The sequence below is a fragment of the Balaenoptera acutorostrata genome, chromosome 18, assembly GCF_949987535.1.
Source record: "Balaenoptera acutorostrata chromosome 18, mBalAcu1.1, whole genome shotgun sequence".
Lineage (NCBI taxonomy): Eukaryota > Metazoa > Chordata > Mammalia > Artiodactyla > Balaenopteridae > Balaenoptera > Balaenoptera acutorostrata.
In genome coordinates, this window is record NC_080081.1 from 14,316,050 (window position 1) to 14,341,923 (window position 25,874).

The window sequence follows — 25,874 nt, forward strand, 5'->3', positions numbered from 1 at the left end:
TGTAATTTCTTGCAGAAGAAACCTGCCTTTTTTTATTTTTTGGAGATTTCAACAGTTTTCTATTCATTTAGCTGTATGTGTATATGTATATGTGAGTATATGTAGTTTTATATAGTTTTATCACATGTGTAGATTCATGTAACCATCACCACAATGAAGATACAGAACTATTCCACCTCTACAAGGTTTCTTCATGCCATCCCTTTATAGTTACACATCATCCTGTTCCCTAACCCTTAGCAATTTCTAATCTGTTTACCATCTCTATAATTTTATTTCATGAATGCTATATAAATGTAATCATACAGTAGGTAACCTTTTTTTTTTTAAATTTTATTTATTTTTGGCTGCATTGGGTCTTCGTTGCTGCGCACGGGCTTTTCTCTAGTTGCGGCGAGCAGGAGCTACTCTTCGTTGTGGTGCACGGGCTTATTGCTGTGGCTTCTCTTGTTGAAGAGCAAGGGCTCTATGCGCATGGGCTTCAGTAGTTGTGGCACGCGGGCTCAGTAGTTGTGGCGCACAGGCTTAGTTGCTCCACAGAGAAGAAACCTGCTTAAATTCCCAACATTACTAGCTTTCTAAGAACAATAAAAGCTATTTCAGCATTTTTTTTAACTGGTGAAAAGTACTAGTCATGTTATGCATTGTTACTTTCCTCATTAATGGCAAACTGTTGGGTTGGCCAAAAGGTTCGTTCAGTTTTTTCCATAAGATGGCATGGCTCTAGTAGCACTTAGTTGTCTTTAACTTCATTCGAAACAATTATGTTAGATTGTATGTGACAGCTGTCATATATCAGTGTATATTTAAAAAAAGATCTAAATTGGTGAATTTTTGTGTAGCCATTTTAATGTTGAAGATGGAAGGAAAAAAGCAACATTTTCAGCATATTATGCTTTATTATTTCAAGAAAGGTAAAAACGCAACTGAAATGCACAAAAAGATTTGTGCAGTGTATGGAGAAGGTGCTGTGACCGACTGAACGTGTCAAAAGTGGTTTACGAAGTTTCATGCTGGAGATTTCTCACTGGATGTTGCTCCACGGTCGGGTAGACCAGTTGAAGTTGACAGCGATCAAATAGAAACAATAACTGAGAACAGTCAACATTATACCATGCGGGAGATAGCCAACATACTCAAAATATCCAAATCAAGTGTTGAAAATCATTTGCTCCAGCTTGGTTATGTGAATCACTTTGATGTTTCGGTTCCACATAAGTTAAGCGAAAAAAACCTTCCTGACCATATTTCCACTTGCAATTCTCAACTGAAACGTAATGAAAACGCTCTGTTTTTAAAACAAATTGTGACGGGCGATGAAAAGTGGATACTGTACAACAATGTGGAACGGAAGAGATCGTGGGACAAGCAAAATGAACCACACAACCACACCAAAGGCTGGTCTTCATCCAAAGAAGGTGATGTGTATACGGTGGAATTGGAAGGGAGTCCTCTATTATGAGCTCCTTGTGGAAAACCACACGATTAATTCCAACAAGTACTGCTCCCAATTAGACCAAATGAAAGCAGCACTCGACGAAAAGCATCCAGAATTAATCAAAAGAAAACGCATAATCTTCCATCAGGATAACACAAGACCGCATGTTTCTTTGATGCCCAGACAAAAACTGTTACAGCTTGGCTGGGAAGTCCTGATTCATCTGCCATAGTCACCAGACATTGTACCTTCAGATTTTCATTTATTCTGGTCTTTACAAAATTCTGTTAACAGAAAAAATTTCAATTCCCTGGAAGACTGTAAAAGGCACCGGGAACAGTTCTTCGCTCAAAAAGATAAAAAGATTTTGGTAGATGGAATTACGATGTTGCCTGGAAAATGGCAGAAGGTAGTGGAACAAAAGGATGAATACATTGTTCAATAAAGTTCTTGGTGAAAATGAAAAATGTGTCCTTTATTTTTAGTTAAAAAACTGAAGGCACTTTTTGGCCCACCCAATGCAAGCTATATTTACATTCCATTGTGGCATATTATTCCCCAAGTGCTGCAATCTTCAAATTTAAATGTCACTGTATTAAAATACAGGTTTAAATACAAAACTTAAAGCAAAAGCTAGACATCAATGTCAAAATCCTAGTTGGGATACTGTTCTATAGATTTCCAAGATGGTACAATTGTAGGAAACTACACAGAGTATGCGAGACCTCGCTCTATTTCTTAAAACTACGTGCGAAACTACAATTAGAAATTAAAAGCTCAATTAGAAAGTACTGCACTTCACTTTAAAAAAAAAAAAAAAAGGTAGCTTCTGGAAAGGTAGAGTAGATGTACCTTCCCCAATTCCTCTAGCTAGATACCTGTGTAAATACCCTGGACATTATATGTACTTTTTTTAATATGAAAAGACTCAGAAAGGGGGAGATAGGAAAATTACGGTCCCACCCCCACCAATATCAGCAGGTCAAGTGGAGAGCCTAAACTTCTTCCCTGGTGAGCCTGTAATGAGGTGTGTCCACACTCAGCCAAGGCGGTGTCAGAAAATGCCACGTTGGGAGCCAGAACTTTCATCCATGGCCAGAACTGAGTCCCCAAAACTCTTACCCACACCAAGCAGTAGTGAGAATCCCACACCTCGAATAGCAATGAAGGCCAAGTGGGAAACTTCCACCTCAATCTGGCAGTTAGCGAGGTGGTGCCTACCCCCCAGCCCCTCATGCTCACTTTGCTGGAACAATGTCAGAAAAAGCCACCCAAAAAAGAAGATTTAAATAAAAACAGTATCTTATAAAATGAACATATCCAGGTTTCAATTAAAAACTAATCATCATACCAAGAAACAGGAAGATCTCTAACCAACATCAAGAGGACAGAGATGTTAAACCAGCCACGAAAAAAGCAGCAATTAACAAACATGCTTAAAGCAAATGAAAAAACAGAATGCCTCAGCAAAGAAATGGAAAGTCTCAGCAAAGAAACAGAAGATATAAACATTCCAAATAGAATTTTTAGAACTGAAAAGTATAAAAACTGAAATAAATTGCTCACCACATGTGCTCAAGAGCAGCATGTAGGGGACAGAGAAAAGAATCAATGAATTGGAACAATAGAAATTACCAAATCTGAACAACAGAGAAAACAAACTGAAAAAGAAAAATAAACAGAGCCTCAGGGACTGTAGGGCTAAAACAAAAACTCTAACATTTATGTTAATCAGAGTCTAAGAAGGAAAACAGAGAGCGGGCAGGGCTGAAAAAGTATTCCCAGAAATAATGGCTGGAAACTTCCCAAAATTTGACAAGAGACATAAACCTACATATTCTAGAAGCTAAGGATACACCAAACAGGATAAACACAAAGAAATCCATGCTGAGATATATCATAATTAAACTTCTGAAAACTAAAGACAAGGAAATAATCTGAAAAGCAGTCAGAGGAAAATAACTCCTTATCTTTAGGGGAAAAAACAATTAGAATGACAATGGATTTCTCATCAGGAACCACAGAAGCCAGAAAGAAATGGCACAATATTTTTCAGCTGCTGTAACAAAAGAACTGTTAATCCAGAATCCTGTACTGGGAGGAAATGTCTGCATACTCTGTATACATCGCTATCACTCTAGATACATATTACCTTTTAATAATCAATTTATGTGCCTGTCTCCCGCACTAAACTACCAGCATCTTAAGACCAAACACTACTAGTCATATTCATTTCTGCACCCCCCAGTACATAGTCAGTGCCTGATACAGGAGAAATTAAGTAAATAGTTGGTGAAATATAAAATAAATCTGCTAGTAAGAATACTATGCAGGGACTTCCCTGGCGGCACAGTGGTTAAGAATCCACCTGCCAGTGCAGGGGACACGGGTTCAAGCCCTGGTTCAGGAAGATCCCAAATGCCACGGAGCAACTAAGCCCACGTGCCACAACTACTGAGGCCCGTGTGCCTAGAGCCTGTGCTCTGCAACAAGAGAAGCCACCGTAATGAGAAGCCCATGCACTGCAACAACCCCGCTGGCTGCAACTAGAGAAAGCCCGCACGCATCAACGAAGACCCAATGCAGCTGAAAATAAACAAACAAATAAATAAATTGTAAATAAACAAATTAAAAAAAGAACACTACGCAGTTACCATTATTTATATTCTGCCTTATTCAAAAAGTGTACAATTGTGGTAGTTTTGCTAAGGCCCAATGCCATCTAAGATACTCCACCCTCAACGGCAAGGAGTAAGAGCAAGCAGTTCAGTTGTTCTTTTGTGGCCACAACCAGACATATGAGGGAAAGTGAGATCCTCTACACAAGCATAGTCTTACCTGCCTTCTTTGATGAGCTCTTCAGCTGACTTAATCAGCTTATTAAGTTTCTTGACTTGTTTATAATGTGCAAAACACCTTTTATGATCCTGGTCAAGTTTAAGACATTCACGAACTTCACTGTTCATGTATTAAAAAAAGGAAAATACTCCAAGTCAAAATAATCAATAAATGGTTTTTCATACTAAATATAGAATCACAACAAAAGGTATTTTTTGTCTGTAACAATTAAAATATACTGACAATTTATCATACACTGTTATATACATTGTATTATGCACACATATTTATTAATTCAAATTCAAATGACTTAGAGATATATAACAAATGCTATTTTGCTTCTGCAAATGTAATACCCTCCTATTTATTTTACTAAGCATAATTCATGAAAAGAACTAATGTGGAAGCAGAATAACTTAGAGATAACACAAAATTATAGATATATAAAAAAGCCTTAACCATAATTTTATTAATTTAAAGTTAAATTTAAAAAGAAAATGGGAGTACTCTTTTACTGCAAACAATAAAAACATGAGGAGATGTGTACATTACTAGAACTGACCTGAGAGACAGTTCATGGTCTCCTAGCTCATAGTACAGTGTGCTGATTTTATAGAATGCCTCAGTATTATCATTCTTCAATTTTGAAGCAGCTTTTAAGTCACTTATCGCTTTCCTAGGTTCCCCTTCTTTTATAAAACATTCAGCTCGAAGTTCCCGTAGTTCTGCATCCCAAACACAAACCTTGAGAAACAAAAGAACTAGACTTAAAGAAACAGTAAATTATGCACATTCATACTTGCACCCGACATATTTTATGTACATATTTATCAACATAAAAGATCCTCAGTTAATGTGATGACTTCTACATTGTAAGTAATATTAAAAAGTCTGATACAATTTAGATGTGACAAAAATAATGAGATGTGACAAAATAATTTCTCCAAAGATGTCTTAAATAAATTCCAATGGGGTAAGGGATGTATATACTAACAAGGCCCTTTTCCTACCCCTTTCAGTTATATAATGCTAAAACACTGAAAGTAAGAAAACATGGTATTTACTATTAGAAGGTGGTTCCCAGTGAAGTATATTTGATTTTTTTATATATAATTTATTTTATTTTATTTTTTATTTTTGGCTGTGTTGGGTCTTCGTTGCTGCGCATGGGCTTTTCTCTAGTTGCGGTGAGTGGGACCACTCTTTGCTGCGGTGTGCGGGCTTCTCATCGCGGTGGCCTCTCCTCTCCTGTTGCGAAGCACGGGCTAAAGGCACGTGGGCTTCAGTAGTTGTGGCTCGCAGGCTCAGTAGTTGTGGCTTGCGGGCCCTAGAGCACAGGCTCAGCAGTTGCATACGGGCTCAGCTGCTCTGTGGCATGTGGGATCTTCCCAGACCAGGGCTCAAACCCGTGTCCCCTGCATTGGCAGGTGGATTCTTAACCACTGCGGCACCAGGGAAGCCCTACTGTATTTGATTTTGAAGAGAATATTTTCTAACTGGATTTTTGTGCTTAACAATTCTAATTTCTAGTCTCAAAAAATAAAATCTAGACTCTAAATTCACAAAATATTTTTATTCTACCAGTAACTATATTAAATGATCTTTTACAAAATGTTACCTCATTGAAATTAAATCCTCATATCACAAAAATAAAGAGAAAAACAATGTGAGAAGGCTGAAGCTTCACTGTTTCCATTTTATCAAAAAGTTGACAATGTTTGGTAAACCACTAGTATTCTTCAAAATGTAAACCCAAATGCTCACCAATAAGACCTGTTTAAGTGTCTTTATATATTTCTTAGAGCTGTATTAAAGTCATGTCAACTTTTCACATAGAGTAAGATATCAAAATCAACATTGTATATAAATTAAATACAAGCAGCTAGGTCAATATGGATAGTCTAATTACTGGAAGGTAAAAATCGTAACTTTGTATTTCCTTGATAAAGCATTAACAAAATAATTTAGTAAACCGTGAATTCCACTGGACCACACCACACGATTTCCTCTATAAAACTATAAAAAACTGGCCATTCTATATACATCACGAGTTTATTGCCAAGATTAGACTATACAAAGTGCTATGAAAATGATAAAGAAATATGAATTATGACTGCTTCCATTTGAATATTCTTTTAGACTTCCTTCTGAAACCATTACATCCTTTGTCATTAAGTCCTTGCTGAGGCAGATTTAGATTTCCCTATCTAGAACCCTCTGGATCCTATCAACTCTTCATCTGCCTTCTTCCCTAGAAACTTCTCACTCTAAACACTCATCTTTCCTCCCAAACATCATTTTTCCTTTTTCTTCAATCAACTCTTTCATCTTTTACCCCATTAACTAACCTCTAGAGTTTTCTTGCCCTGCCACCCAAAAATGCAAAATCAAACAAAAACAGCAAAGCAGGCAATGTATAAAGATAGGCAACTCCCACTCCATAGCACCTTCAGTATATTTACTGAAAATTTCAGTCCCAAATTTTGTTCTGTATAAACACCATCTTTCAATTAAGAGCTGAAAACCCCAGGGTCAATCTGATTTTATGCTATCTAAGTTTTCTGTGGTATATAACATGTCAAAGTATATACACATACCTTATAGTAAAAAGCAGTTAAGTGTTAGGCATGTCAGCTGCAAGAGCAAAAAAAACTTACCTCTAAAATCTTATCAAGGAAGGTTATAGCAGCAATATAATCTGAGCTTTCAAAAGCATCAAGTGCTTGTGAACGCAAACGCTGCATTTCATCAGATTTGATGAGTTGGGACTGGGCTTCTTTTTCTTCATTTTCACTTGGATTTGATTTGAGCTATAACAATAATAAGAAATTAAACAGGGTTTTTAATCTCTTGAGTGTAACACCCATAATATACAACGATCTGACCCTTCCAAACACTCCAGTTCATCGGGGGGAAGGGGTAAGGAGACACTGGCACAACTGGCTTCTCCATTGACTTGTCCCCCGGTGCTGATCGCCGTGGGAAGCAGCAGCGAAGGCATCCTTATTCCCACCGATATGGTGCACGAGAGCAAGCAGTGGAGCTAGAGTCAAAAGAGCTGGCTCGCCAAAACTTCCCTGGAAGCAAATATATTTAGGAATGTGGAAAGGTAGAGAAGAATGAAGGAAAGCACCTTTCTCACTTTGTTACATATAGCTCTGCAGAAAAACTTGAGTTTTATGTGTTTTGCCTTCTAGTTATATTTCTTAAGTATTTAGTTTTAAGTATAAAATAATTTTATTACAATAATGAAAAGCATAGGGAAACTGAAGGAAAGGGCAGTTTTTTAGAGGTTATAAGATAAAAAAGATTTGATACCAGAGGGTTTGAGGTATAATAAGAAAGGAAGACTTTACAGGGAAAAATAAGAGAGTAACATCTTATTAAAAAGGATTATGACATGGTTTTAGGAGGTTTACACGTTGTCTCTTTTTTTAAACATCTTTATCAAGGTATACTTTATATACCATAAAATTCACTCATTTGAGTGTGCAATTCCATGACTTTTAATAAACTTACAAAGTATGCGACCATTACCACAGTTTTAGACCGTTCCTACCGCCTCAGTAAGATCCCTTGTGTCTGCTTACAGTTCATTCCTACCCCCAGGCTGGCCTCATACGCACAGTCAACTCTTAACAATTTCTTCCTCCACATGGAAAAATCTTAAGCTTAATGGCGCAGAAAAATTGGGTGCCTACATTAAAAAGCTACTGATTTTTTGGAAAGATTTTTCTTTAAGATTACAGTTTATATGTAATAATTCCTGAAATCTAATATTCCTACCAAGATGGGAATTGTAGTTAATGGGTTCCCCTTTTGGGTGAAGTACAGACACCAGTAGGTTATTTCTAGAAATACCTCCCCTTCAGTTGACCGATCACACTGCTTCCCCTTCAGTGGACTCATGTTTTAAAAACACCCCCACTAGCTACCTGGTAGGAGAGGGATACTCCGAATGAGAAAACTTAAGAATATTAACTCTTGGTAAAGGGACTGTATTTCTCCATTTTGTCTTTTGGATACTTTAGGTATTCTTTTCTGTCTGTTTAATCTTTGGCTTTTGAAGGAATGGCTAGGACTCCAAGCATTCATAGGTAACTGGGAAGTGGTAACCTTAGCTCACTAAGGAGGAGGATTTTCCCTGCATGACTGAATTTACAAGTTGAAGGAAGCTACTTTGGGCTATGGAATGCTTGTCTTTGTTTTATCATCCTCAGGGTAGTCTTGAATACTTCTAATAAACCACACTGGAAGGAGTATAAGTGTATATGTGCTGTCACTTTGGTCTGGGTAAAAGTAGATGTTTAGTGATAACTTGTTTCCACGATGATGATGATGACGACAATGATATGTCAGGTACCCAGCATTATAATTCAACATCTGTATACACTACAAAGTGATCACTCCCACAAGTCTAGTTACCATTCATCATTATACAGCTGACCCCCTTCACCCATTATACCCAACTCCCAACCCCCTTCCCCTCCAGTAACCACTAATCTAGTCTCTGCAACTATGAATAAATTTCATTTTGTTTGTTCGTTTTTTTAGATTCCCCATATGAGTGAAATCATACAGTATTTGTCTTTCTCCATCTGATTTATTTTACTTAGCCTAATATACTCAAGATCCATCCATATTGTCACAAATGGAAGGATTTCTTTTTTTATAGCTGAATAGTATTCCACTGCATATACATACTACATCTTCTTTATTTGTTCATCCATCAACGGACACTTAGGTTGTTTCCATATCTTGGCTATTGTAAATAATGCTGCAGTGGACATAGAGGGGGCCATATATATTGGTAACTTGTTTCCTATATGTACACTACTGCCCCCTTTTGGACAGAATGTATTAGAGACTGCCTCTTCTGGATGGAATTTGCATCTTTTCTCTCCCAAACTTTTACAGTCTATTCTCTTCAACACAATCTTTCTTGTAGGAAGGTGAGGGAGGGGAAGGCCCTAAACCTCGAGGGTGAGGATGGAGGGCTCAGCCTCACTCCATGGTCAAATAATGGGAATGGGAAAGAAGGAGTGAGCTCTGGTCATCTGGGCTTCTTTGGGGCTGGGAAGGAAAAGGAGAAGAGGGGGAGATTCTTCCAAGGAGGTAAGAAAGGAGTCTGAGGAACAAACTAAGGACATACAACTCAGGAGAGTTTCAAAGAGGGTTAAGTGAGATGAAGCTTTTCACTCTTATCCCAAGGTTGCTGACTCCTCCCAACTGCCCTCTCATGTTCCAGGATACTTACACGTGGAGAGTGAACCCTGCTGATATTTCCCTCCCTCCTTTTGTCATGTTTCTTGATATCCCTTCTTTTCTTTGGTGCTTTACATTTCTGACTCTTTCAGCCAAACCTCTATCTGTAACAGTACTTTGTTTCTTATGTACCATGGTCACTATCTTTTGGAGAAAAAATCATAATAATGAACACAGACGCAAAAATCATCCACAAAATGCTAGGAAACTGACTCCAGCAACACACTGAAAGGCTCATACACCATGATCAAGTGGGGTTTATTGCAGGGATGCAAGGAGTTTTCAACATCTGCAAATCAACACAATATATCACACATTGACAAGTCAAAGAATAAAAACTATATGATCATCTCAATAGATACAGAAAAGACTTTTGGTAAAATTCAACATCCACTTGTGATTAAAAAAAAACTCTTCAGAAAGTGGGCATAGAGGGAACATACCTCAACATAATAAAGGTCACACATGACAAACCCACAGCCAACATCACATGCAATGGTGAAAAGCTGAAAGCATTTCCTCTCAGATCAGGAACAAGACAAGGATGTCTACTCTCATCACTTTTATTCAAGTCCTAGCCACAGCAATCAGAGAAGAAAAACAAATAAAAGGAATCCAAATTGGAAAAGAAAAAGTAAAACTGTCACTGTTTGCAGATGACATGAGGCTATACATAGAAAATCCTACAGATGCTACCATAAAACTACTAGAGCTCATCAATGAATTCAGTAAAGTTGCTGGATACAAAATTAATAAAAATAAATCTGTTGAATTTCTATATACTAGCAACGAAATATCAGAAACAGAAATTAAGGAAACAATCCCATTAACTATCACATCAAAAAGAATAAAATATCTAGGAATAAACCTACCTAAAGAGGCAACAGACCTGTACTCTGAAAACTGTAAGATGTTAATGAAAGAAACTGAAGATGATGTAGATGGAAATATATACCATGTTCTTGGATTGGAAGAATTAACATTGTTAAAACAACCATAGAACCCAAGGCAATCTACAGATTCAATGCAATGCCTACCAAATTACCAATGGCATTTTTCACAGAACTAGAACAAAAATTTTTTTTAATTTGTATAGAAACACAAAAAACCTCGAATAACCAAAACAATCTTGAAAGAGAACGGAGCTGGAAGAATCACACTCCCTAACTTCAGACTATACTACAAAGCTACAGTAATTAAAACAGTATGGTACTGGCACAAAAAACAGAAATACAGATCAATGGAACAAGATAGAAAGCCCAGAAATAAACCCATGCACTTATGGTCAATTAATCTGCAACAAAGGAGTCAAGAATATACAGTGGAGAAAAGACAGCCTCTTCAATAAGTGGTGCTGGGGAAACTGGACAGCTACATGTAAAAGACTGAAATTAGAACATTCTCTAACACCAAATATAAAAATAAACTTAAAAAGAAAAAAAAAATAAAAAATAAAAAATAAAATAAACTCAAAATGGATTAAAGACCTAAATGTGAGACCGGATACTGTAAAACTCCTGGAGGAAAACAGAGGCAAAACACTCTTTGACATAAACTGCAGCAATACTTTTTGGATCCATCTCCCAGAGTAATGGTAATAACAACAAAAATAAACAAAAGGAACTTAATTAAACTTAGAAGCTTTTGCACAGCAAAGGAAACCACAAACAAAATGAAAAGACAACCAGCGGATTGGAGGAAAATATTTGCAAATGATGCTACAGACAAGGTATTAATTTCCAAAATATACAAACAGTTCATACAGCTTAAAATCAAAAACAAACAAACAACCCAATGAAAAATGGGCAGAAGACCTAAACAGACATTTCTCCCAAGAAAACATACAGATGGTCATCACATGAAAAGATGCTCAACATCACTAATTATTAAAGAAATGCAAATCAAAACTACAATAAGGTATCACTTCACACCAGTCAGAATGGTCATAATTAAAAAGTCTACAGGGCTTCCCTGGTGGCGCAGTGGTTGAGAATCTGCCTGCCAATGCAGGGGACACGGGTTCGAGCCCCAGTCTGGGAAGATCCCACATGCCACGGAGCAACTGGGTCCGTGAGCCACAATTACTGAGCCTGCGCGTCTGGAGCCTGTGCTCCGCAACAAGAGAGGCCGCGACAGTGAGAGGCCCGCGCACCGCGATGAAGAGTGGTCCCCACTCGCCGCAACTGGAGAAAGCCCTCGCACAGAAACGAAGACTCAACACAGTCATAAATAAATAAATAAAAGAATGTGAATTTCTTTAAAAAAAAAAAAAAGTCTACAAATAATATGGGCTTCCCTGGTGGCGCAGTGGTTGAGAATCTGCCTGCTACAGCAGGGGACACGGGTTCGAGCCCTGGTCTGGGAAGATCCCACATGCCGCGGAGCAACTAGGCCCGTGAACCACAACTACTGAGCCTGCGCGTCTGGAGCCTGTGCTTCACAACAAGAGAGGCCACGATAGTGAAAGGCCCGTGCACCGCAATGAAGAGTGGCCCCCGCTTGCCACAACTAGAGGAAGCTCTCGCACAGAAATGAAGACCCAACACAGCCAAATAAATAAAAAAAATAAAAAAAAAATTGACGGTGCTAATAATTAAAAAAACAAAACAAAACAAAACAGAAATCACCTTCTCCCAAAAGAATTCCTTATAAAAAAAAAAAAGTCTACAAATAATAAATGCTGGAGAGGGTGTGGAGAAAAAGGAATCCTCCTACAAAGTTGGTGGGAATGCAAATTGGTGCAGCCCACTATGAAGAACAGTATGGAGGTTCCTTAAAAAACTGAAAACAGAGTTATCATATGATCCTGCAATCCTACTCCTGGGCATATACCCAGAGAAAACTCTAACTCGAAAAGATACATGCACCCCAATATTCATAGCAGCACTATTTATAACAGCCAAGAAATGGAAGCAACCTAAATGTCCCTCAGCAGATGAATGGATAAAAAAGATGTGGTGTGGAGATAGATACATACACACACACACACACACACACACACACACACAAAATAGAATATTACTCAGCCATAAAAAGGAATGAAATTGGGTCATTTGTAGAGACATGGAAGGATGTAGAGACTGTCTTACATAGTGAAGTAAGTCAGAAAGAGAAAAATGAATATCGTATATTAATGCATATATGTGGAATCTGAAAAAATTGGTATAGACGATCTTATTTACAAAGTAGAAAGAGAGACAAAGACATAGAGAACAAACGTATGGATACCAAGGGGGAAGGGGGTGGGTGAATTGGAAAATTGGGATTGACATATATACACTATTGATACTGTGTATAAAATAGATAACTAAGGGGCACCTTCAATATGGCGGAGGAGTAAGACGTAGAGATCACCTTCCTCCCCACAAATACATCAAAACTACAACTACATGTGGAACAACTCCTACAGAACACCTACAGAACACCTACTGAACACTGGCAGAAGACCTCAGACTTCCCAAAAGGTAAGAAACTCCCCACGTACCTGGGTAGGGCAAAAGAAAAAAGAAAAAACAGAGACAAAAGAATAGGGATGGGACCTGCACCTCTGCGAGGGAGCTGTGAAGGAGGAAAAGTTTCCACACACTACGAAGCCCCTTCATTGGCAGAGACGGGGGGAAGGCGGGGGGAAGCTTCGGAGCCATGGAGGAGAGCACAGCAACAGGGGTGCAGAGGGCAAAGCAGAGAGATTCCCGCACACAGGATCGGTGCCGACCAGCACTTACCAGCCTGAGAGGCTTGTCTGCTCACCCGCCAGGATGGGCGGGGGCTGGGAGCTGAGGCTCAGGCTTCGGAGGTCAGATCCCAGGGAGAGGACTAGGGTTGGCTGCATGAACACAGCCTGAAGGGGGCTAGTGCGCCACAGGTAGCCGGGAGGGAGACCAGGAAAAAGTCTGGACCTGCAAGAGACCATTGTTTCAGGGTGCACGAGGAGAGGGGATTCAGAGCACCGCCTAAACGAGCTCTAGAGATGGGCGCGAGCCACGGTTATCAGCGTGGACACCAGAGACGGGCATGAAATGCTAAGGCTGCTGCTGCAGCCACCAAGAAGCCTGTGTGAAGCACAGGTCACTATCCACACCTCCGGTCTTGGTAGCCTGTGCGGCCCGCCACTGCCAGGGTCCCATGATACAGGGACAACTTCCCCGGGAGAACACACGGCACGCCTCAGGCTGTTGCAACATCATGCTGGCCTTGCCGCCGCAGGCTCGGCCCGCATTCCGTACCCCTCCCCGCCCCCCTCAGCCTGAGTGAGCCAGAGCCCTGTAATCGACCGCTGCTTTAACCCCATCCTGTCTGGGTGGGGAACAAACACCCTCAGGCGACCTACACGCAGAGGCAAGGCCAAATCCAAAGCTGAACCCCAGGAGCTGTGTCAACAAAGAAGAGAAAGGGAAATCTCTCCCAGCAGCCTCAGGAGCAGTGGATTAAATCTCCACAATCAACTTGACGTACCCTGCACCTATAGAATACCTGAATAAACAACAAATCATCCCAAAATTGAGGTGGTGGACGTTGGGAGCAACTGTAGACTTGGGGTTTGCTTTCTGCATCTAATTTGTTTCTGGTTTTATGTTTACCTCAGTTTAGTAGTTAGAGCTTATCATTGGTAGATATGTTTATTGATTTGGTTGCTCTCTTCCTTTTTTTTATATATTAAATATATATATATTTTTCCTTTTTCTCTTTTTGTGAGTGTCTCTGAGTATGCTTCTCTGTGTGATTTCTTCTGTATAGCTTTGCTTTTGCCACCTGTCCTAGGGTTCTGACTGTCCGTTTTTTTCTTGTTGTTGTTTGGTTTTTTTTAGTATAGTTTTTAGCACTTCTTATCTTTGGTGGATTTGTTTTTTGGTTTCGTTGGTCACTTCATTCTTTCTCTCTTTTTCTTTTATTACTTTTTTATGTTTTAATTTTTATTCGTTTTTTTCTATTTTAATACCTTTATTTTATTTATGTTTTCTTTCTTTCTTTCTTTCTTTCTTTTTCTCCCTTTTCTTCTGAGCCGTGTGGCTGACAGGGTCTTGGTGCTCTGGCCAGGTGTCAGGCTTGAGCCTCTGTGGGAGAACCGAGTTCAGGACACTGGTCCACCAGAGACCTCCGAACCCCACATAATATCAAACGGCAAAAGCTCTCCCAGACATCTCCGTCTCAACGCTAAGACCCAGCTCCACTCAATGACCAGCAAGCTACAGTGCTGGACACCCCATGCCAAACAACTAGCAAGACAGGAACACAAGCCAACCATCAACAGAGAGGCTGCCTAAAATCATAAGTTCACAGACACCCCAAAAAACACACCACTGGACATGGTCCTGCCCACCGGAAAGACAAGATCCAGCCTCATCCACCAGAACACAGGCACTAGTCTTCTCCACCAGAAAGCCCACACAACACACTGAACCAACCTTACCCACTGGGAGCAGACACCAAAAACAACAGGAACTGCAAACCTGCAGCCTGCAAAAAGGAAACCCCAAACACATTAAGTTAAACAAAATGAGAAGATAAAGAAATACACAGCAGATGAAGGAGCAAGGTAAAAACCCACCAGACCAAACAAATGAAGAAGAAATAGGCAATCTACCTGAAAAAGAATTCAGAGTAATGACAGTAAAGATAATTCAAAATCTTGGAAATAGAAAGGAGAAAATACAAGAAATGTTTAACAAGGACCTAGAAGAACTAGAGAGCAAACAAACAATGATGAACAACACACAAATGAAACTAAAAATTCTCTAGAAGGAATCAATAGCAGAATAACTGAGGCTGAAGAACGGATGAGTGACCTGGAAGATAAAATAGTGGAAAAAACTACCACAGAGCAGAATAAAGAAAAAAGAATGAAAAGAATTGAGGACAGTATCAGAGACCTCTGGGACAACATGAAACACACCAACATTCGAATTATAGGGGTCCCAGAAGAAAAAGGGGGGAAAAAAAGGGACTCAGAAAATATTTGAAGATACTATAATTGAAAATTTCCCTAATATGGGTAAGGAAATAGTCAATCAAGTCCAGGAAGCGAGAGAGTCCCATACAGGATAAATCCAAGGAGAAACATGCCAAGACACATATTACTCAAACTATCAAAAATTAAACACACAGGGCTTCCCTGGTGGCGCAGTGGTTGAGAATCTACCTGCCAATGCAGGGGACACAGGTTCGAGCCCTGGTGTGGGAACATCCCACATGCCGCGGAGCAACTGGGCCCGTGAGCCATGATTACTGAGCCTGCGCGCCTGGAGCCTGTGCTCCGCAACAAGAGAGGCTGCGATAGTGAGAGGCCCACGCACCGCGATGAAGAGTGGCCCCCGCTTGCCACAACTAGAGAAAGCCCTCGCACAGAAACGAAGACGCAACACAGCCAAAAATAAAATAAATAAATAAATTTAAAATATAATCTGTTGGAAAAAAAAACATTAAACACACAAAAAAATATTAAAAGCAGCCACGGAAAAGCAACAATTAACATACACGGGGATCCCCATAAGGTTAACAGCTGATCTTTCAGCAGAAACTCTGCAACCCAGAAGGGAGTGGCAGGACATATTTAAAGTGACGAAATGGGAAAACCTACAGCAAAGATTACTCTACCCAGCAAGGATCTCATTCAGATTCGACAGAGAAATTAAAACCTTTACAGACAAGCAAGAGCTAAGAGAATTCAGCACCACCAAACCAGCTCTACAGCAAATGCTAAAGGAACTTCTCTAGGCAGGAAACACAAGAGAAGGAAAAGACTTACAATAACAAACCCAAAACAATTAAGAAAATGGTACAAGGAACATACATATCGATAAGCACCTTAAAGGTAAATGGATTAAATGCTCCAACCAAAAGACACAGGCTGGCTGAATGGATACAAAAATAAGACCCATGCATACGTTGTCTACAAGAGACCAACTTCAGACCTAGGGACACATACAGACTGAAAGTGAGGGGACTGAAAACGATAATCCATGCAAATGGAAATCAAAAGAAAGCTAGAGTAGCAATTCTCATATCAGACAAAATAGACTTTAAAATAAGGACTATTACAAGAGACACTGAAGGACACTACATAATGATCAAGGGATCAATTCAAGAAGAAGATATAACAATTGTAAATATTTATGCACCCAACATAGGAGCACCTCAATATATAAAGCACATGCTAACAGCCATAGAAGGGGAAATCGACAGTAACACAATCACAGTAGGGAACGTTAACACCCACTTTCATCAATGGACATCATCCAAAATGAAAATATATAAGGACACACAAGCCTTAAATGATAAATTAAACAAGATGGACTTAATTGATATTTATAGGACATTCCATCCAAAAACTGCAGATTACACTTTCTTCTCAAGTGCTCATGGAACATTCTCCAGGATAGATCATATCTTGGGTCACAAATCAAGCGTTGGTAAATTTAAGAAAATTTAATCGTATCAAGTATCTTTTCCGACCACAATGCTATGAGAGTAGATATCAATTACAGGAAAAAATTTGTAAAAAATACAAACACATGGAGGCTAAACAATACACTACTAAATAACCAAGAAATCACTGAAGAAACCAAAGAGGAAATCAAAAAATACCTAGAAACAAATGACAATGAAAACACGACCCAAAACCTATGGGATGCAGCAAAAGCAGTTCTAAGAGGGAAGTTTATAAGCAATACAAGCCTATCTCAAGAAACAAGAAACATCTTAAATAAAAAAACCTAACCTTACACCTAAAGCAGTAAAAGAAAGAAGAACAAAAAGCCCCCAAAGTTAGCAGAAGGAAAGAAATCATAAACATCAGGTCAGAAATAAATGAAAAAGAAACAAAGGAAAAGACAGCAAAAGATCAATACTACTAAAAGCTGGTTCTCTGAGAAGATAAAATTGATAAACCATTAGCCAGACTCATCAACAAAAATAGGGAAAAGACTCAAATCAATAGAATTAGAAATGAAAAAGGAGAAGTAACAACTGACACTGCAGAAATACAAAGGATCATTAGAGTTTAATACAAGCAACTATATGCCAATAAAATGGACAACCTCAAAGAAATGGACAAATTCTTAGAAGTGCACAACCTTCCGAGACTGAACCAGGAAGAAATAGAAAATATGACCAGACCAATCACAAGCACTGAAATTGAAACTGTGATTAAAAATCTTCCAACAAACAAAAGCCCAGGACCAGATGGCTTCACAGGCGAATTCTATCAAACATTTAGAGAAGAGCTAACACCTATCCTTCTCAAACTCTTCCAAAATATAGCAGAGGGAGGAACACTCCCAAACTCATTGTACGAGGTCACCATCACCCTGATACCAAAACCAGACAAAGATGTCACAAAGAAAGAAAACTACAGGCCAATATCACTGATGAACATAGATGCAAAAATGCTCAACAAAGTACTGGCAAACAGAATCCAACAGCACATTAAGAGGATCATACACCATGATCAAATGGGGTTTATCACAGGAATGCAAGGATTCTTCAATATACGCAAATCAATCAATGTGAAACACCATATTAACAAATTGAAGGAGAAAAACCATATGATCATCTCAACAGATGCAGAGAAAGCTTTCAACAAAATTCAACACCCATTTATGATAAAAACCCTCCAGAAAGTAGGCATAGAGGGAACTTACCTCAACATAATAAAGGCCATATATGACAAACCCACAGCCAACATCATCCTCAATGGTGAAAAACTGAAACCATTTCCACTAAGATCAGGAACAAGACAAGGTTGCCCACTCTCACCACTATTATTCAACATCGTTTTGGAAGTTTTAGCAACAGCAATCAGAGAAGAAAAAGAAATAAAAGGAATCCAAATCAGAAAACAAGAAGTAAAGCTGTCATTGTTTGCAGATGACACGATACTATACTTAGAGAATCCTAAAGATGCTACCAGAAAACTACTAGAGCTAATCAATGAATCTGGGAAAGTAGCAGGATACAAAATTAATGCTCAGAAATCTCTTGCATTCCTATACACTAATGATGAAAAATCTGAAAGTGAAAGTATGAAAACACTCCCATTTACCATTGCAACAAAAAGAATAAAATACCTAGGAATAAAGCTACCTAAGGAGACAAAAGACATGTATGCAGAAAATTATAAGACTGATGAAAGAAATTAAAGATGATACAAATAGATGGAGAGATATACCATGTTCTTGGATTGGAAGAATCAACATTGTGAAAATGACTCTACTACCCAAAGCAATCTACAGATTCAATGCAATCCCTATCAAACTACCACTGGCATTTTTCACAGAACTAGAACAGAAAATCTCACAATTTGTATGGAAACACAAAAGACCACGAATAGCCAAAGCAATCTTGAGAAAGAAAAATAGAGCTGTAGGAATCAGGCTCCCAGACTGCAGACTATACTACAAAGCTACAGTAATCAAGACAGTATGGTACTGGCACAAAAACAGAAATATAGATCAATGGAACAGGATAGAAATCCCAGAGATAAACCCATGCACCTATGGTCACCTTATCTTTGATAAAGGACGCAAGAATATACAATGGAGAAAAGACAGCCTCTTCAATAAGTGGTGCTGGGAAAACTGGACAGCTACATGTAAAAGAATGAAATGAGAACACTCCCTAACACCATACACGAAAATAAACTCAAAATGGATTAAAGACCTAAATGTAAGGCCAGACACTATCAAACTCTTAGAGGAAAACATAGGCAGAACATTCTATGACATAAATCACAGCAAGATCCTTTTTGACCCACCTCCTAGAGAAATGGAAATAAAAACAAAAATAAACAAATGGTACCTAATGAAACTTAAAAGCTTTTGTACAGCAAAGGAAAGCATAAACAAGACCAAAAGACAACCCTCAGAATGGGAGAAAATATTTGCAAATGAAGCAACTGACAAAGGATTAATCTCCAAAATTTACAAGCAGCTCATGCACCTCAATATCAAAAAAAAAACCAACCCAATCCAAAAATGGGCAGAAGACTTAAACAGACATTTCTCCAAAGAAGATACACAGATTGCCAACAAACACTGAAAGGATGCTCAACATCACTAATCATTACAGAAATGTAAATCAAAACTACAATGAGGTATCACCCTCACACCAATCAGAATGGCCATCATCAAAAAATCTACAAACAATAAATGCTGGAGAGGGTGTGGAGAAAAGGGAATCCTCTGGCACTGTTGGTGGGAATGTAAATTGATACAGTCACTATGGAGAACAGTATGGAGGTTCCTTAAAAATCTAAAAATAGAACCACCATACGACCCAGCAATCCCACTATGGGGCGTATACCCTGAGAAAACCATAATTCAAAAAGAGTCATGTACCACAATGTTCACTGCAGCTCTCTTTACAACAGCCAGGTCATGGAAGCAACCTAAGTGTCCATCAACAGATGAATGGATATAGAAGATGTGGCACATATATAAAATGGACTATTACTCAGCCATAAAAGGAAACAAAATTGAGTTATTTGTAGTGAGGTGGATGGATCTAGAGACTGTCGTACAGAGTGAAGTAAGTCAGAAAGAGAAAAAACAAATACCATACACTAACACATATATATGGAATCTTAAAAAAAGAAAAAAATTATTCTGAAGAACCTAGGGGCAGGACAGGAATAAAGACACAGAACATAGAGAATGGACCTGAGGACATGGGGAGTGGGAAGGGTAAGCTGGGATGAAGAGAGAGAGTGGCATGGACATATATACACTACGAAATGTAAAATAGATAGCTAATGGGAAGCAGCCGCATAGCTGGGTGCTTTGTGTCCACCTAGAGGGGTGGGATAGGGAGGGTGGGAGGGAGATGCAAGAGGGAGGAGATATGGGGATGTATGTATATGTATAGCTGATTCACTTTGTTATCCAGCAGAAACTAACAAACCATTGTAAAGCAATTATACTTCAATAAAGTTGTTAAAAATAAATAAAATAAAATAGATAACTAATGAGAACCTATTGTATAGCACAGAGAACTGTACTAAATGCTCTGTGGTGACCTAAATGGGATGGAAATCCAAAAAAGAGGGGATATATGTATATGTATAGCTGATTCACTTTGCTGTACAGTAGAAACACAACACTGTAAAGCAACTATACTGCAATAAAAATTTTTATAAAAACAAAAAAACAAAATGTGGTGTGGAAATACACATACACACACACACACACACACACACACAATGGAATATTACTCAGCCATAAAAAGAATGAAATAATGCCATCTGCAGCCACATGGATGGACCTAGAGGTTATCATACCAAGTCAAGTCAGACAGAGAAAGTCAAATATCATATGATACCACTTATATGTGGAATCTAAAAAAATGATACAAATGAGCTTATTTACAAGACAGAAATAGACTCACAGACATAGAAAACAAACTTATGGTTACCAAAGGGGATAGCGGTGGGAGGGGGGAGGATAAATTAGGAGTTTGGTATTCACATATACACACTACTATACATAAAACAGATAAACAACAAGGACCTACTGTATAGCACAGGGAACTATATTCAGTATCTTGTAATAACTTATAATGGCAAAGAATCTGAAAAAGAATAGATATACACATGTATAACTGAATCCCTTTGCTGTACACCTGAAACTAACATAATTTTGTAAATTAACTATACTTCAATTTTAAAAATGGTTATAAGAAAAACAAAAACCCTGTAATAACTATGGGATGGGGACTTGAAAGAGGTAAGTTGCCCTCTAATCTACCCTACTCTAATCTAAATACACCCCTATTTTGGTACCTCAAGTGAAAACAGCAGGTTGGTTGACTTCTGAGATGGCCCCCCTCCTAGAATTTATGCCTTTTGTGTCATCCCCTCCCCTAGAGTATGGGATAGAGTAACTCCTTTTAGCAAACAGAACATGACAAAGGTGACAGGATGTCACTTTCCTGACTATGTACAAAACACTGTGACTTCTATCTTGCTGGCATTCTCTCTCTTGCTGGTAATCTCTTGCCTTCTCACTTGCTCACTTTGATGATGCAAGCCTGCCAAGCAGTGAGATGCTTTATGGAGAGGCCCAGGTAAGAAAGAATCGAGGGAAGCCTCTGGCCAATAGCTTGGAAGAAACCAAAGTCAGTCTAACAGCTCAAGAGGAACCAGCAGTGACCAGGCAGAGACCCAACCCCTCCTCAGGGGACTCCCACTCACACACATTTCCAAAGCACAAATGACCAATAAAGCTGATGCTCTTCAAAAAAAAAAAATCATCCTGCCAACAACCAAGTGAGTTTGGAAGCAATTCCTTCACCAACTAAGCCTTCAGATAACACTACAGCCCTATCTGGCACTTTGTAGCCTGTGAGAGATGCTAGAGCAGAGGACCCAACTAACCCTGTCCAAATTCCTGACCCCATGAACTGTGAGATCATAAATGCATGCTCTTCCTCCTTTAGGAAAGCCCTTTTTGACCCCAGACCCCCAACTCCCAGCGCAGTTAGGTAACCCTATTGGTATGTTCCCACAGGCTCAATCATAGTACTTATCATATGCTATCCTAAGAGACTAGTTTTCTTTGTCAGCAACCCTCTAACACCTACCACTCTGACTTGCAAATATGCACTAAAACACTCACTGAACTAACAAATGACTGTAGGCACTGGTTACAGGAGTCATTGATAGCTTGAAGACAAACTAAACCACCTAAGATCCTTTTCAGGACTACGACAACCAGTATGGACCTGAGGCGACCCTGTTTACAGGAGACCCTCTGGCAGCAGAGTAACCTGCACACTTAACAAATAGGAAATTCTCATTGTAGCCCAAAAAGAGATGAAGCATATTCAAACTTCTGTTCCACAGTGTAAAATCTCTAACTGAATGTAGCTACCTGACTGTATATTGTTATTAGTAAGATGAAATCTTTATGGACTTTATCGACTGGTAAACTCTCTTAAATACCACAAAAAGCTCACTTAAGAACATAGAAAGAAAACAAATTATATATCATCTATATTCACAAATCATCCAAAAATAAAATATAAGAATTCTTTAATTGGCAAAGATAAAATATAGTCATAATATAAAATTTATCTTTTCAAACCATTTTATGGTACCAAATAATAAAGATTGGAGCATGTCATCTATTCAATTTCTATGCTTCACAATGAGGAAAATGAGGTCCTCAGAAGGTAAGAACTTCCCAAGGTCACTTTACAGTTCTCCTCCAAGAGGTAACCGATATTATCAGTTTCTTGCATATCTCTCCAAAGGCTTTTATCAATATACAAGCAAATACACGTTTTATCACTCTTTCTAATGCAAATGGCAACAAATGTTCTACACCATGCAGAACATATACACACGTTTGAGACCTGTGCCTACATTCCATAGGAATAGCCTTCAAACGATGTCGATGCATAGTGTAAAAAAATTTTTAATAAACAGACCCTCAAAGCCAAGGAAGAAGAGCCTAAGGCTTCAGGAGCCATTTTATTTTTCTTTAATCATTTGTCTGCCTCAATTAATCTTAAAATCTTATTTTGCAGAGAAGCAATTTTAGGCTTCTGATGACATTAGGAAGCCTCAAAATACCAACTGAAATAGGCATTCCTTTCATTTCTGGATTTTAAAATTCTCCATAATGGCCACTGGTATTCTAAATGGTCTTTGGTCAGGTTGGTCCATTTAGTTAGAAATGCACATGAGGAAGGACCATAGTTTTTAAACATGGGGGGGGCCCTCAAAATATTTGTGTATTGGGATCCCATTTCTCAGAGATTTTTTTCCTAGAGTAAAGGAACAATTTTCAAACAGCTTAAACAGTTAACAGCTCAAACAGCTCAATTCAGACAGCTTGCAAGCTAATACCAGCCAATTCTAAGGAAATAGCTTGGTGTAGCTTGGTGTTGGAAGAGCCAGGCCAAAGGCTTTTTCCATCCAGTTTCCAGAGAACAGCCCCTATTCCAAAGCAATGGGCCAATCGCTAAACTGGTACAATTTCAGGAGAAACAGCCCCTGTCTCTGAAGGAATGGGCGGAAGGCTAGCCAGCTTCAATAAAACAGTCTGATCTGAAAATCAGACCAAAATGCCAAATGAGTACTCTCATACAGAACAAGGCCTTAACCAGTAAGACTAAACCTTAAAATAGATCCCAAATAAAGCCTGGAGAGCTTCAAATGCAAAGAGGGCATGAGCTGGGATCCACGAGAAAGATGTACCTTCAAATTCCAGGGTCAGTGAGAAAAGCAGTGAGCAACAATGGGCTCATTTATGGATAATGCACCTGTTTGCTTGCCAGCTCTGGAGCCTCTGGGAGTCTTCTCTGATCCCAAAATGTTGACCTAAAACAAATAGATTGCCAAATATTTCTCCAGCAAAGGTGTATTTATTTGGGATCAGCAAAGACCTGCAGTTTGGGGTCTGCGACCATGGCAAGCTATGTGCAAGTCCCCAGACAGCAAGGGAAGGAGAGCACTTTTACAGAGGGGAAAAGAAAGTTGGGAGGGCTGTAGTAAACAGAGTCCATGGCTTTTCATTCACTGAGTCCTTGCCAGGAAAGAAGAGGAAATAACCCAAATGTCTATCAACTGATGAATAGGTGAATAAAATGCATCACACACATACCATGCAATACTCAGCAATTAAAAGAAATAGCTAAGTGATATATGCAACAGCCTGCATGAATCTCCAGGGAATTATGCTGAATAAGAAAATTCCAAAAGGTTACATAACATTTGTGACCACGTATGTAACATTTTTCAAATGTCAAAATTTAAAAAACAAGTAACAAATTAGTGGTTGCCAGGAGTTATGAATGAGGGGCTGAAGCAGAATGGGAGGGAAGTGGGTGTGGTTATAAAAGGGCAACAGAAGGGATCCTTGTGGCAAGAGGACTGTTCAGTATCTTGACTGTGGTGATGGATACAGGAAAAAGTGTATAGAATTAAATACACATAGAGAAATGAATATTAGTAAGACTGAGGAATCTGAATAGACTGGTAGATTATATCAATGTCAATATCCTGGCTGTAATATCATACTATAGTTTTAAAATATGTTATCATTGGAAGAAACTGGGTATTAAGTAAAGGGTACACAGGACCTCTATGTATTATTAATTACAATTACATGGGCATCTACAATTATCTCAATAAAGATTTCAATTAAAAAGAAAATATCATTCAATACAGATGCACATTCTCATGGAAGAATCCTATAACAATAATAGCAAGGGCAGTTTTAACAACACACTAGCAGAAGCACGACTGTCAGGGGACAATCAGAAGTGTAAAGTTTCATGAAAGTCCCCTTCTTATTTCTCAGCGGTTTTAATATTGATGACAGAAAAGACATTAACTCAAGACATATCCACACTTTTCCAAAAGGATATATCCAATACCCAGTAGGGACTAATTTGTGATAAAGCTTTATTCTAAATTGTGGTATTTCTAAAAGGCTACTCTAGCCTTTGTAACTGGAAAAGAATTCTAAGTAATAGATTTAAGCATTTGTTAAAAAGAAGGAAACACATTCTTATGTTGTATCACTCATCCATTTAACAAATTTTTACACAACACTTGCTGTGTACAAAGGACCGGGGCTAGGGAAAGGTCACTCCAGCACTTTACCTCCCCATCACCTGTCCTTCAGCCTCCTAACAAGTTCCCAGGTAGCAGGGTAGATTCGATAAACAGAAAATGACATCGAATTTTATTAAGACCATGAGATAGTTTCTGATTCAATACAATTAACTTCTAATGTATTCTGGATTTGTCTGCATATGTCTGAATTTTATGACAAAGATTATGAAAACATTAAAAATTTTAGTTTTATTTTCATAGTGGTTATCATCATGGTAACTAAGCATTTTAATAAACTACAAAAATGCAAATAATGAACAATGGGAGATACATATATATATACATAGACACACCCTTTCTAGACCACTCCAGAATCATATCCATGTGGAACAAAAAAGCAGGTCTTAAAACAAGTCCCATGAGGGCATAAAGACATTATGCAGCTGTCTCTCTTCAAATCCTTTTTCAGGATATAACCCCTTCAATTACATGTAATCTGTAACACTTCCCCCAACAAATCCAAAACACTTTATACTTTGTAAAGTAGCCATGTGGGTGATTGCAAAATTTCCTTTTAAGATCTCTTTCATTATTCCTTTCAAATCAAATAAAGGGTTTCCCAAATCACTCAGGCAACTTTTAGAATAGCTCAGCTGACATATTTAGATTCTCATGGAGGACAAAGCAGAACATGAGCTACATAAACTGAGTTAGGATTACTTATCTATTCCATACACTTTACCTTCCATCTGTTAAAGTGATTCTTCGATGCCAGCC

At 38.6% G+C, this 25,874-nt stretch overlaps 1 protein-coding gene across 1 annotated transcript in view; it reads right to left on the reverse strand.

Moving 5' to 3' along the window:
- The window catches only part of DNAJC3 (DnaJ heat shock protein family (Hsp40) member C3), an 83,601-nt gene that overhangs the window by 27,165 nt on the left and 30,562 nt on the right, over positions 1 to 25,874 (reverse strand). Inside the window, exons 5-7 of the mRNA XM_007196835.3 lie at positions 6,934 to 7,086; positions 4,839 to 5,020; positions 4,277 to 4,396 (exon numbers count right to left, since the gene is read on the reverse strand). Of these exons, the coding sequence (XP_007196897.1) occupies positions 4,277 to 4,396; positions 4,839 to 5,020; positions 6,934 to 7,086 (455 nt within the window). The remainder of the gene's footprint in view (positions 1 to 4,276; positions 4,397 to 4,838; positions 5,021 to 6,933; positions 7,087 to 25,874) is intronic.